Below are 14,542 nucleotides of genomic sequence, written 5' to 3' on the forward strand. Positions count from 1 at the left end.
ATCAGCCATTGAAAAATGTCATTTTTACTGCGTCGTTTTATAATAATTTTACAATTTATGGTAAAAAAAACTATACATTATTTTTTATCTAGTTTACCTTCTGTAACCACTGAACCAGTAATGTGTATTGTACAACGCATACCAATATGTCATTAATCCCTACCAAATCGGCAAAATATATTTTTAGAATTCATCTTCATATAATACTGCAGAAATTAGTACTAAGGTTTAGGTTTAACTAAAGAATGATTCCTGTTGTAGTGGCTTTGGACTTGGGAATTATGACCGGGTCAACTATGTTCATTCGGTGAACAGATGTCCCGCTGAATTGCTTATTCAGTCTGGCCGGTGATGACACCATGACGCCAGCCCGTACGTTTTTATTAAATTGTCAGCTTGTTGCTGGAGGCGCTTTGACAATTGTGCACAATTTTCGGTTTTTCATTATTCGCGTTGAAGCGTGTTGTCACGAAATTTAATTACCATCAGCTGGAATATGTTAATTATTTAAGTGTTTTGCATTTATGTCAAAAGCAGCAGTTGCTCAAACTGTTCATCGTGGAGTCAGATCGCGTACGTTACGGAGGTAAATTATTGTACGTATGGCCGTAGGCAGGGGCGCCGGCAGAAAATTTTCCAGGGGGGGGGTCAATCAGGGGCGTAACCAGAAAATCAAAAAGAGGGGGGTCCTGAATTTTCAACTTAGGGAATTCCACTATTTTTCGTCTGACCTCATTGAATAATGACGTCATAAAACAGTGACAGTATGACATCATAGAATGGTGATTGCAAGACGTGAGAAAAAAACTGAGCAGAAACGGCCAAATACGTCCAGCAAAAGCGACCACGTGCGTCGTCGACAATCCTGTCAGGTGCCAGCTGCGAAATCACGGTGTGCAATCGTTAACTTCAGGCAAAAAAAAAACCAAGACCGTGAAATAAGTGTGATTAATTGTGGTAGAATCACACATAATTCGACTGTCAGCAGCGCAGTTTTAAGTTCCATGAACGAAACGAGCGCTAAATTACAAGCACGTCTTTCACCACCTGCTATACTACACGAAGATCGTTTTTCCCGGGTGTTATTATGCCACGATTAGCGCAACATCTGCGCCGAGCTGTGTGCCAAGTCAGCTAAATTACAAGCTGTGGTTGAGGGGAAATAAGTTGTGTCCATTGCACACTTAGCACGTGGTCTTAGAGCAAGGGTCTCAAACACGCGGCCCGCGAGAACATTTTGTGCGGCCCTTGTAGAACATTTTGGATTTCCAAGTATTTAACAATATTTAAGTGCCACATATCTTTTTTTATCAGATTTGAAAGTTAAAATTCACTCTAAAATTGCTTCAAAAAACTGAAACTATACTCACCAAACTTCACTGTCATACCACTTTCAAACGCTACCATTTATGTGCTAAAAGATCTACTATTACGTCACATTGCCTATTCAACTCTGTACAGTTGTCACAATAACGCTGGAAAGTGCGTCAGTCAGGTGTTAGTGTAATTGGTCATCTCATAATATATAAATTGATTGTCGAGTTGTAGTCTTTGATTGTTCTAGCCTAGTATTGGAATAAATTTCTATAGCTTAAAAAGCTGAATTACACTTCTCTTTTGCTTCAAAAATGAGAAAAATCACAGACGAAAGAAAAGTTTTTCAAGATAAGTGGGAGGAGTTATATTTTGTCACCGCGGTCAGAGGTATAGTTATTGCCTTATTTGCCGGCAGAAGATCTCTGTTACGAAGAAGTATAACAAGGGTTTGCACTTCGAAACAATGCACGCGATAAATAATATGCTTACCAGGGCAAAGTAAAAAAATAAAAAGTTAAACCAGCATTTTGCAAAAAAAGAAGTTTCTTTGCCAATATTAGGCAGTTCACATCTGCAAGCAACTCTAAGATTTGTTTCTGCTGACAATTTGAAGCCCAATATCGAGATCCTTGTCCTTGAAAAACGCTGCCAGTAAAGTAGCCAGAACAAATAACTATAGCCTAAAATCAGCCTACATGTGTTTATATTTTATTGTGTTCTTATTTATTGTGAATTGCGGCCCTTGGGCATTTTACACGTCCTCATTTGGCCCTCAGAACAATTTGAGCCTGAGACCTTTGTCTTAGAGTATGCTTAAAGAACATAATTTTGCGTTAACCATCATTTACTTAAAAGGAGACTTTAAAACGCGCACGACAGTCACCATTATACCTCCTTTTAAGAATCTGCTTCAGTTAAACAAATGTCGATTTTACACCAACATCGGATATTAGCGCAGAAACCGAATAGCGAGGAACATACTGCGTATAACTCGACGTTTTTTAGCGACAAAAAAAGAAGGTTTGACTTAGCGTTGTCAATTGTCGAATACACACTTGCTAATCAGTCAACCTAAACAAATAACGAAAAAGGAAAACTTCCAGCGTTTATACGGTCGACCAAACAAAAGACGAAAAACGGCGTTTTGCACTCGATTTTTGTTTCGAATTAGATTAAGACGCGTGACCAAATTACTTAAAAAGCACGCAGCTTCGAACAGTTTGTTACGATGACAACGAACAACAAACGATAATATCACTTACAAAAAGGGGGTAAGAACTCCCGCCTCCCTGGATACGCCACTGGGGGCAATGGATAATGTACAATATTTTTAAACTTCATAAGCAATACATATTACCCTTATAAATAATACTGATAATCGCATTTTGAAATTCCAGGGGGGGGGGGAGCAAGTGCCCCCCCCTTGCCACCCCGTGCGAGCGCCCATGGCCGTAGGCATATATCGTAAGTAGGCCCACATGTGAGTAGCCTAGCGTTTACCGTTTGTAATAAATATTATTTTATTGTGACTCGCACCCACAGTGTATTAGTATATTATGTGGTGTTTGTGTCACCCACTTACAAACAGGGGCTACCGGGACCAAATGCCTAATCCACAACCTAATGGAGTTCAAATAGCAAAATATAGATTTGTTAAAGTGGGTTGAATTATGAGTTCTCATTAATGTATTTTGCCTCGGTCAATTAACCTATCTTCTTCAATGGGGATTGTTTGATAAAAATATCAAATATGTTTACTGGATGGCGCTTTAAACCATATGATTACCACTAAACGGATATGCGCAAGAGATTTGTGTTATAAAAGTTATTTTGCAAACCTTCCTAGGTAGCAATGGGCTTTTTTAGAAATTTTTCCATGACAACATTTTAACAGCGATAAAAACGAATTCTTTGTGATAAACAATGTGAGGCTTAATGTGGTGCTACAAAATACTCCCACGCAAAATGAGACGCTGGGCTGCATATTTAAGCACGGCTTTGATTGTTTTTGTCTGTTAGTTATATTTTGTTGTTGTGGAATGTTTGTGGAACAGTGAACGCGAGATTTGTGTGATCACTTAACGCATTTGCGCAATTGTTTTTGATTCGATTCCTGTTTCGTTGAGAGATTTTTTTCTTGTTTGCCTTGTTGGCACGAGTTTTTTTCGTTTGGCAACGAGGATTTTTATGTCAGCGTTCGCTGGTTGATTGTAATCATTGTTTCATCGAACTTGTAACGTAGCATCCACGACACTGCACACTTACACTTATACAGGGACGATAATCTTACCAACAGCAGATTTGGGGGAGTCCACCACCACAGTAAATGAGTACTAGTTTTTTTTTTAAATACGGCTACGTCGACACTTGCACGGTTTGTCTCACACAATTTTGGCCGTTATCGGGCCCTTGTTTTAGAAATGCTGGTGCAGAGAACCAGTTTTTTTTAAGGTTTGGTTTGGGTGGCCGCTAAGTAGTTTTAAGAGACCGCAAGTGTTTCATTTAAAATACCAAAAAGTTGCAAGTCCAAAATTTTGGAAACCGCTGGAGAAACCGTTTCGGTCCCCCAAAACACCTTAAAAAAAACACTGCAGAGAACCATAAATCAGAATGAGTCGGCGCTTGTCGTTTTGCATACTTTGCAAATCACAGATGAATCGATTCAAACTATTGATGGGCTCGGATCGAGGGCAAGTTCCTTTCAGACTGCTTCAATTTTACCGCAGCTTCGGCATCCATTAGTTCCAATCTGGGGGAGGCACTTGCCCCCCTGTAATTTCAAAATGCGATTATTAGTATTATTTGTAAGTGTAATATGTATTACTTATGAAGGTTAAAAATATTATCCATTGCCCCCAGTTGCGTATCCAGGGGGCGAGAGTTCTTAACCCCCTTTTTGTAGGTGGTATTATCGATTTTGGTCGTTTTTGTCATGGTTTAAAAACTGTACGAAGCAGCGTGTTTTTTAAGTAATTGGGTCGCGCGCGCGAAACCAAAATCAAGCGCAAAACGCCGTTTTTTGTCTTTTGTTTGGTCTACCGTAAACCCTGGATAGTTTTTCTTATTTGTTATTTGTTTAAGTTGACTGATTAACAAGATTGTATTCGACAATTGACAACGCTAGGTCAAACCTTTTATGAAAAGCGGATTATTACAAGGAGGTTTAATGGTAACTGTCGTGCGCGTTTTTGAGTCTCCATTTTTAAGCATGATAGTTAACGCAAAATTATGCTCTTTAAGCATACTCCAAGACAGTGCTTCTCAAACTGGGGTCCGCGAGACAATTTTCTGGGACCGCGAAGCTCAAAATAGAAATCAACACGACGCTCCTAAAGAAGAACATTTTTCATGCAATGAAATTTTTAGGCAACTTACTTTTCAAACCAAGCTTAACAAACTAAGTAATAGTAACTATGCCGTACATAGGCCTCAATTGTGGGACAAAAGAAGGAAAGCTAAACACAGGCTCGACCTATACGCGCAGAGTGGCATTACTGACGTAATTCCAACGTGTTTGCGCTCGTCATTGCAATTTACGATCACGGTTTTAAAACTTATCGTGATTGCTTCAATAAAGTGATTTCGTTAGCGTTACAATACTGAAATCGGTATCAACAAGCCTATCTAAGACTACAAGTTCACTCGCCCAATTTGATACCATTTAAAACAACGTGTTATTTTGTGTATAGTTTTAAGGGGACAGTGAGCAATCAAAAAAATTGCTACGGCACTGTGGCGTGTTTTTTTTTTTTTTTTTTTGCACCACTTCTCTCAATGGACACAACTTGTTTCCCCTCCAAGATGAAAAATAGGGGAATTCCTTAAGTTGAAAATTCAGGACACCGTTTTTATTTTCTGGTTACGTCCATTTTTCCCCTGGCAAATTTTCTGCGCGCGCCCCTGACTATAGTTGCTTGCGATGAATGCAGGCTTCTGTTTGTTAATACTTTTTGTGGTATACGTCCATTTAAAAAAAACAATTTTACCACGCAGGTATGGAATCCTGCCACAACGCACAGTTTTAAACGTTAACTCGTACCCTAACCCAAATAATGTGCGTTGATTTAATAACTGTGGTAGGATTCTAGACCTGTCCCGGAAATTCAGTTTTTTTTTTTTTCTGTTACAGGTTTGCTAAAACTTATCAACATATTTATGCTTTTTTTTCGAACCTTTTTTTGGAGCCTTATAAGTGCTTGATTAATTGTCATTGATTATTTTGGCGCTCTTTCACTTATGTACGTGAAAAGTTATGCAAAAAACAAAACAAAATAATACCGCATACCACAACGCATAAAGTTTGGGTTAGGGTGGGTCAAGTAATATTATGTTTATTATTAATAACAACTTGACCCACCCTCAACCAAACGCTAACCCGCACCCTAACCCTAACAATTTGCGTTGTGGTATGCGGCATTTAAAGAAAGTTTTTTTTTTATTAATTTTCACGTACATAAGTTAAAGAGCGCCATTATTTTATACATCAACTGTAAACTGTAGGGTATTTTTTAATTACCATTTTGTGTGATTTGTGTAAACCAAGGATGTCAACCTGCGGCCCGCCTGATGTTTAACATGCGGCCCACCACTTATTCTTACTTTCAGTAGCCTTTATTTAAAGCAATTGTTTTCACTATCATCAAAACGTGTAGAACTCGCAGTGCTTGATGTCGGCCTAATGGTATATATTTTAAGACTAATCGAGTCTAATGTCGCATTTCAACATCTGTCAAATACTTTTGTGCACCATTATTGCGAAGCAAGATTGGTGTTTTTCTAAATGTAAGGTGTCGTACTGTAAAGCGCGCCCCACAGTACCATGACATGATACGGCATGGCGATATTTACGCACGAGTTCACTCTCAAAGAGCGAGTGTTTATAAGTTAAGTTGTTTTATGACGTTAATATATGATGTAACTTATGAGGTCACCCATTTAATTTAATAGGTTTTGCCGCCTATCAAAATTTATGAAGTGGCAATGTGGCCCATTCGGCTAAAAGGTTAGACATCCCTGGTATAAACCATGCACTTTGTTTTTAGCGCTTTTCTTAGATGGTTTGGCTTTGAATCAAAATTTTAATCTGGCAACCCTGGTTTGTTGTAGTTGTGATTTGTAAACATGTCGAATCCGCGGTATTCCAAATCAAAGGCAAATACAGAAAGAGTTGCATTGCTAGATGACTTTGAATCTGACGATGACTTTTTTCTAAAAGGCCCCTCATCTGCAAACGACAAAGTATGTAAATATATTATTTAATGCATGATATTGAATGGATTTGATTTTTGGACAAACACTATTACGACATAATATTCCCTAACTAAACCAGTTAAATTGCAGAGGCGGACCTTTTTAAGGGGATTATCAAAACCTTTTAAAGATGATGTCAAAGGTGCGAATACCCTTAAGATAAAAAGAGCTTCTGTTGTTGGTCAAACCTGTGCTTAATATTCAACTGAATTTAAGCTTAAAGTTTGAGCAATAGGTTCAATTAACCAATACTTTATGAACTATGAGTCAACAATAAGCAAAGATTTGCACATCGCAACTTAAAATATCATTTGTCAAAATAATTTAGGCAAACAAGTTGTTGGAGTCATTAAGCATCGACTCAACTGTCCTTTGGCTGCACAAATGACACAACATCTGTATGGCTAAAATGCATTTTTGTAAAACCCAGCTTGCAAATTAAATCGCAATTTAAATACAGCCGACCAGATTTATGTTAACGCTTAAAAGACAGAAATATAATTTCATTTGTTGGTTTAAACCAGTGCTTTCCAACCAATGGGTTGCCACCCATTGGTGGTTTGGAATACTATTTCAGGTAGGTCGCAAAGCATTTCTAAATGTTACAGTTTTCTATTAAATCGGAAATGTATTGCATTATCATTACGTAGTAAAGATGCAGGTTTTATATAACTTTCATTTGGTCATATCTCATGTGGGTCACACAATAAAACTTGCATTAAAAGTGGGTTGTGAACTGAAACAGGTTGGGAAGCACTGGTTTACACAACAAAAATTATCGTAGCTCCCTTGACATGCAGTGGAAACGTTTAAAATTAAAAATCAGCTAAGTGATTTAATTATTGGCCTCAAACCTAAAGTCTTCCGGTAAAATATATTTTAATTAAACCACTAAAAGTTGATAATAACATCAGCTATAAAAAGATAACTATAATACATTTTAAAAAACATCCTTGTCAGAGGTGAGCAAACTCTTACAAGTGCAAGATGTGCATCACAACCAGGAGCATAGCATGGGGGAGGGGTGGCTAGGAATCTTAACACCCCCCTTTGAAATCTTAGTAAACAGTTGCTGCAAGGTTACACCGGCAACATTGCACGTGGCTTTAAAGTGTATATCGCTGCCACCTCTTAATCACCACTTATTATCTCTGTTTCCTTAAGATGTAATCTCAAACAAGCATGATACCGAAAAAAATTAATTGGAAAATGACCTACCTACAACGTAGAAACTGGAATGAATTATAAAAATTATATGAAATAAATATATTTTTCTCCAATTTTTTTAGTGTAATCCCCACCCACAGCCCCCTACTTGTATAGTTTTAGTAATTGTGTGACACCCGAACATGGCTGTAAGTGGCCGATCACAACATTAATTAGTTTTAAGACCCACAATTAATATCACAAAGGAATTTAATACACTGTCAACTAAAAGTTATTTATGGAGATTTTTGCTAGCTGTGAAAAGAACATGTTCAATTCAATTTTTTCTAACTTTGTGTGTAGTTGTGTGTCCAGGTTAAAATGAATATTCATGGAAAAAATGTGTGGCAGTTTTGTGTAACACAACAGACTTTTATCCCCATATTTATCAGGTCAAGCGTGTACAAAGTCAAGTAAATGAGGTCGTGGATGTCATGCAAAATAACATAGGAAAAGTGTTGGACAGAGGAGAACGCTTGGATGATTTGCGAGTAAGCTTATATGATAAACTAATTGGCAGTCAGGGATGCCCGGTCCTTGACATTTTATTCCGATACCAATACCTGATATTTTCGACAAAAAGTATCGCGATCTGATCTGATACCAAATAACGTCATTACTATGTTCAAACAAGCAAAATTGATAAATTTGAAACATTCAGTTCATTTTTAAAGAGTATTAACCAGAAATATGCTTTGAGGTTTACTCAACGACAGTTGTTAAGGTATTATGTTTGTATAAATTTACTATTCAAGGTAGAACCTCTGTTTTGGAACACAAATCATGTCTAAAGTTTCTATATTAATTTGATATATTGGCCAGCACTGATACTACCACTTGGCATTGAATATCAGCTCTGATCTGATATTATTAGATATCCCTAATTGGCAGGATGTTATAGAACCTTATATAGCTTGTTATTTGATGGTTGTTTATTTACTGGATGATTTGAACAAATAAACTTTATTTATTACATAATTATTTTTGGTTAGACAGAACAAAATACATTAACAAAGTTTTCAAATTAATTTTAGGACAAGTCGGACAATTTGGCGGATGCTTCAACAAATTTTAACAACAGAGCAACAAGATTACGCAAACAAATGTGGTGGAAAGATTTCCGAACAAAACTTTTTATTGTAATTGCACTAGCTATTATTCTTCTAATTATTATATTATCTGTAACCCTAAAACAAAAAGAGTCTTGAAAATAATCTCAGGAACTTGTGCGCTTATGTTGATATTTAGGTAAAGTGGTGCCTCACCATTTTTCTGCAAGGTAATAAAAGGTCTGCCAGGAGGTGAGAAAAAAAATAGGTCAGATGGAAACGTCTGATTTAAAACAAATTAAGGTAAATCATAATGACAAAATAATGAATTTACATTTTTATTTTTAGTGTTGTTTTAGTGGTATGTTATCGTAGAAAATCATGTTACGATCTCATTTCAATTTTCTCAGTGACTAAAAAGTTATGTTATAAGTTCTCAATGTACAAATCCTTATATTTACAAATCCTTATATATAGTAACTTATAAAAAAAATTTCCACACACAAGCAACGATTTGGCAGAACAAAAAGACAACTTGGATTTTTTTGAAAACCAAGTTGCACTGTAGCTTTTTGTTTTTTAGTTCATTTACCCAGATTGGGTTTTTGTTTACGCCTTGTATAATGTGTAATATTGCAATTTTATAAAATTGCTGCTATATCACCTTGTTCTTAGTTGGCCAAGATTTTATTGTTATCTGTAGGCTAGTGCAATGTAATACATTAAAATTTCGTTTGTTGTGCTAATAAAGAATGTATTGCTATTATTTTCAAATTTAATGTGTTTGTTTTATTGCTGCTTATTAAATATTGGTTACATTCCTTTTATAACTTAGTTTAAAAAAACGTAAAATACACTTTATTTTTTTTGGCGTTTAAACGTTGAACGTTGCCAAGTAGTGAAGAATAAGTTGACCGAAGAGTTAGACCAGGGGTGGGCAATTATTTTTAACCACGGGCCGCATGAGAAACTTACGATGTTGTGGCGTGCCGGATCAAAAATAGGATCTCAAATACACACAATATGACGTAATACTACGACGCTTTAAAACAATTAAGCTAACGAACTTGTTATTACGTTAGGGGTTGTGCGCAATTGTGAAATTTAAGTCGAATTTAAACGAAAAATTAATGCGACTGTAGGCTATTTGTTTTAAAATGCAAACTTTAATATAAACATTCGTCAAGCACTGAGCACGGATAAAAAAATGTACATTGCTTGATATATTGACGTTTATTAAGTTGTGGGACGCCGTTGATTCTAATATTAAAGTTTAAATACGTAAATATTTTGCACAAAAAAAGTACAAGTATTTTTCTTTATGAAGCTTATGTTACCAGTGTATATTTCAACAGGGAGACATGACCACCGTACTATCTGAACTCCACTAAATCGAAACTAAACAAACTGTCAGGTCTCTTATAAATTAGGTTTCAAAAATGTAAATCGGTGTGTTTACGAGTTTATAAAACGGACGGTATTTCGTTAGTATTTTAAAGACGGAATACATTCGACTAACGCACAAAAATATATACATATTAGAAAAGACCAAGTTTGTTACATTAACAGAAGAGATTTGCGCGAAGCGCGAAAACAATTTCCATTTTAGTATTTGAAACAGGCTAAAAATAGAGTTTGTCGGGGTCATGTTTTCTATATTATCTTCGACACCCCCGTTGGAGCTTGTAGCTGCTTTATCTTTGTTACCCCATATGCGTTGTTATAGAAGCGAGAATCGATGCTCAATTCAGAGTGTATCATGTGTGTTGTGGCTTTCCTAGGAGTCGATTACTGTATGCCTACGTCCGTCCTGTTTCGGTTATGTATAATTGGGCGAAATACAAGTACACACCCACAATAACGCAAAAAGTTCGTTAATTTGGTTGTTCTCGGTTTTAAATCAACTATATTTTTGCACCCGATCCGTTAGAAATTAGTGCATTTCTTAAGCAAAAAGGTCTACGACAATTAGGGCATCCAAAGGCAGAAAAGTCTGCCTTTTAGACCTTGAGGTCGTGGCAATGCCCTAATTTGGACCTTTAGATGAATTCCCGGCGTAGATAAATTAAAAATATTCGTTGAAAATTCACAAAACATAACAAAATATGTGAGACAGGATTACTAACACTTGACCCACCTGAACCCAAACGCTAACCCAAATAATATGGTTTAATTTAACAATTATCGGAACGCTGAAAAAAAAGCCCAAACTCGGGTGGGAATAAGATAGTTTATCGTCCATTATATATAGGATTGTTACGTCACAAATTGAGGTGTTGGGACCTGAAGCGTTTGTCAATTACCCAAACATAATAGTTAGTCGATTTCAGACAGAAACGTAACATTTTGTCAACAAGTCAAGGTGTTTTATGGATTATGAAAAGTGCGTCGGTTTTGTTGGCGATAGATTAGCTCGCTTAGGCATTTTTGTATTATAGAATGTCAGTAGGCTATTTCTAAAATCCAAACTGTTGATCTTCGAAAAGACCACGTTTATGAAGATGAAGTGTTTTATAAGAATTATTTAAATAGGCCTACGTAACAATAAATAAAAAAATAATGGACAATTTGCGATAAAAGTTACTATAACGTTCGTTATATGCGCCCGGTCTATGCGCAGAACGCTATATGAGGCTAAATTCTTGTAGTGAAACGCGTCTCCTATATCAGCCTCTTAAACAACCACACATAGTTTGAATTTGAAACTTGTTGTTGAACTGAAGAAAGAACCACAAAGCTGGCACAATACAGGAAGGAGACGGTTTCTACACAAAGGCAACGTGTCAAAACCAATTAACTCGTGGTACAATTTCAAATATTATGCTCACCAACTATTTGGGGAACCGGGAGAATGTGAAGCAAACAGCGTCAGTACATAACATTTCAAACGCCTAAATAAAACAAGCACATTAACAAACAATGCTTCATTATGACGTCATACCCATAAACATAAACTTACCAAGAGTTAGGGCAAATGCAGTCAACAAAGAGAAAATTTCACTCTTTTAAAGTTCACAAGAAAAGGCACTGCAAAACAAGAGCAGCGTAAATACTACATAAATGTTATTATATACACAAGGCAAATAATGCTGGGCGAACTGACTACTTGTGTCATCGTAGAGACTTTAGCAAAGGTTACATTTACATAATATATACATATTACCAGGGCTGCAAACCCGTATTATTCACAACGCAACTCACCAAGAATAATCTTCCGAGTGACAAATTCGTCCTGTTACACGAAAAACAGCAATACAAACTTGCGCCACGACAGTCAGGCGAAAATGAAAGACCTCATGTATCTAAAGCAGACCTGGGCAACATACGGCCCGCGGGCCGGATCCGGCCCGCCAGGCAGTTTAATCCGGCCCGCGGCTTAGTTTTCTTAAAATACATAAGCCGAGCGAAAACACGGGGGACTTTCTACATGTTTGGTTGTATCGTTAACACAATTTCTAGGGACGGGTCCAAACTCTATTTTAAGCCTGTTTTAAAGACTAAAATGATTTTTTTTGCGCTTCGCGCGAATCTTTTCTGTCTTTTTCGTATCTCCCACGAATTATTTGGCCATATTTACAGATTAAAAAAGTCCTCTGCACTGTGGCACTCTCTCCAACAAAAGTTTAACAAACTTAGTCCTAATAAATATAGATATATTGCGCTGCTTTCGAATGTATTCCGACTTTAAAATATGAACGAAATACATGCCGTTGTCTAAACTCTGAAACATACAAATTCACGTTTGTCAGCCTAATTTAGTTAATGCCATGTTGTGTAGTTCTCACGATTTATGCCTTCTTTGCAATATGGCCATTGTACCAAAGTATAACACATCGGTAACTTAAAGCCTCACAAGCTAAACAACATTGTAAGTTTTTTGTGGGAAATTTTTACGTATTTATAACCTTAATTTTTTAGTCAACTTGACCCACAACTTGATAAAGGCCAATATATCAAGCAATGTACATTTTTTTATCTGTGCTCAATGCTTGACGTTCCCCTCCATGTCTAAATTAAAATTTTCGTTTTAAAACAAATGGCCCAGCGTTTCTTAACCGGTGCGCCGCGGCGCAGAAGGCTGCCAGGTGCGTCGCGAGCAAAAGGAATAAATAATGTAGGTCCTATTATACTATTATATAAAACATATATTTTTTACTTACCTATTAAGCTTAGCTCATTGATTCCACAACCATTTAAGTAGAAAACGCAATAAGACCTACAAAGCAACACTATCTAAATCAGTAATTAATCTATAAATAGGCTACCATAGTAGACCTATTGAGACCATCGACATAATAACGCCATACTCGAAGTAATAACCACGACAGAATAAGATCTAAAATAGTCTAAATAAGACCTAAACACGAAATAAGTTCAAAATTAATCGGAACAAGACTTAAATGGACAAAATAAGGTTTTTAGTCTTAAAGGCTGGAGTCCCTTTAAAGATATGCAACAATATAAAACCTAAATAATAATAAAAATGCAGGCAATTTAGGAGAAATACGGGTACACCTAAAAAAATTCGCGAAACACTGAAATAGCCTATAGTCACATTTTTTTCCTTTGTGTTAAATTCAACGTAAATTGCACATTTGAGCACAACTCCTAACGTAATAACAAGTTCGTTAGCCTATTTATTTTTTAGCGTCGTAGTATGACGTCATATTACGTGCATTTGAGATCCTCTTTTTTGACCCGGCCCGCGACAACATTTTAAATTTCTCATGTGGGTTAAAAATACGCGGTTAAAAATAATTGCCCATCCCTGATCTAAAGGTTAGTTCACAACGGTACAGCACCAATGTCTCAGAGAAATCGGTAATTACTGGCAAATACGATGTAACAGTTACTGCTCACCCAAGTGGGCATTGTGACATGTTTCCTGCTTTTATTGGTTAATATGGTTTAATTGTGTCGCAGTTCCTGATTTACAATGCTTCCACTACGATTTTTACAAAAATTACTCTCAAGAAACACAAAAATTTGTCAAAAGCCATAATTTGACAAATTTTGACTTTATTAAAAAATTTTAACTTTATTGTAAATTTTGACTTTATTTTGACCTATAAACTTCTTAGAAACAGTCCCGTAGGTGCTGAAAACAACTTTATTCTTCGATTCGTGGAAAGACGAGGCCTTTTTAAAATTTTAACTTTATTGACTTTTGCGGCCCATAGTTATAAGTATTAAATTAACGCACATTATTTAGGTTAGGGTGCTGGTTAACGTTTGGGTTCAGGGTGGTAAAGTATTATTAAACTTAATCTTCTTATGCACATTTGTTAAGTCAAATTAGTGCATTGTCCAAGACCTCAAAGTCTAAAAGTCGTACTTACTAGATCTTTTTGCTTAGAACTGCACTAATTTCTGACGGATGGGGTGATTTTTGCTTCATTTTACATAATAATAGTTTCACTGCTTTATAAAACCCTAATACGATTTCGTGGGATGGCACTGAAGTTTCCTTTGGATTGAAAACTGCTTGTAGTTCAGATTTTGAAAGAAGCGTTGGAACAAATGACGTTACTCACCATACATGGCCATATTGTATTTTGTAAAAACAATCGTTAAAGCTCAAACGGCAAAAAAGAGTCTCCCTGACACTAGTTTGTCTTGAAACAATGTAAAAGACTTGGGGTAACGGGATAACTTTTCTTGTTCATTTAATGGTAGAAATAATTTATATTTATTTTTAAAAGATGCTAAACACACCATGC

At 36.3% G+C, this 14,542-nt stretch overlaps 1 protein-coding gene across 1 annotated transcript; it reads left to right on the forward strand.

Moving 5' to 3' along the window:
* The first annotated feature begins 6,364 nt into the window (after positions 1–6,364).
* LOC146164189 (vesicle-associated membrane protein 4-like) lies at positions 6,365–9,275 on the forward strand. Its single transcript, XM_083382232.1, has 3 exons — positions 6,365–6,555; positions 8,166–8,264; positions 8,808–9,275. Exons 1-3 carry the CDS (start codon positions 6,439–6,441, stop codon positions 8,979–8,981), a joined length of 390 nt encoding a protein of 129 aa, XP_083238358.1. The 5' UTR covers positions 6,365–6,438; the 3' UTR covers positions 8,982–9,275.
* Positions 9,276–14,542: the final 5,267 nt, after the last annotated feature.

This window comes from Ascidiella aspersa, chromosome 2 (genome assembly GCF_963924565.1).
Source record: "Ascidiella aspersa chromosome 2, kaAscAspe10.2, whole genome shotgun sequence".
NCBI classification, from domain to species: domain Eukaryota; kingdom Metazoa; phylum Chordata; class Ascidiacea; order Phlebobranchia; family Ascidiidae; genus Ascidiella; species Ascidiella aspersa.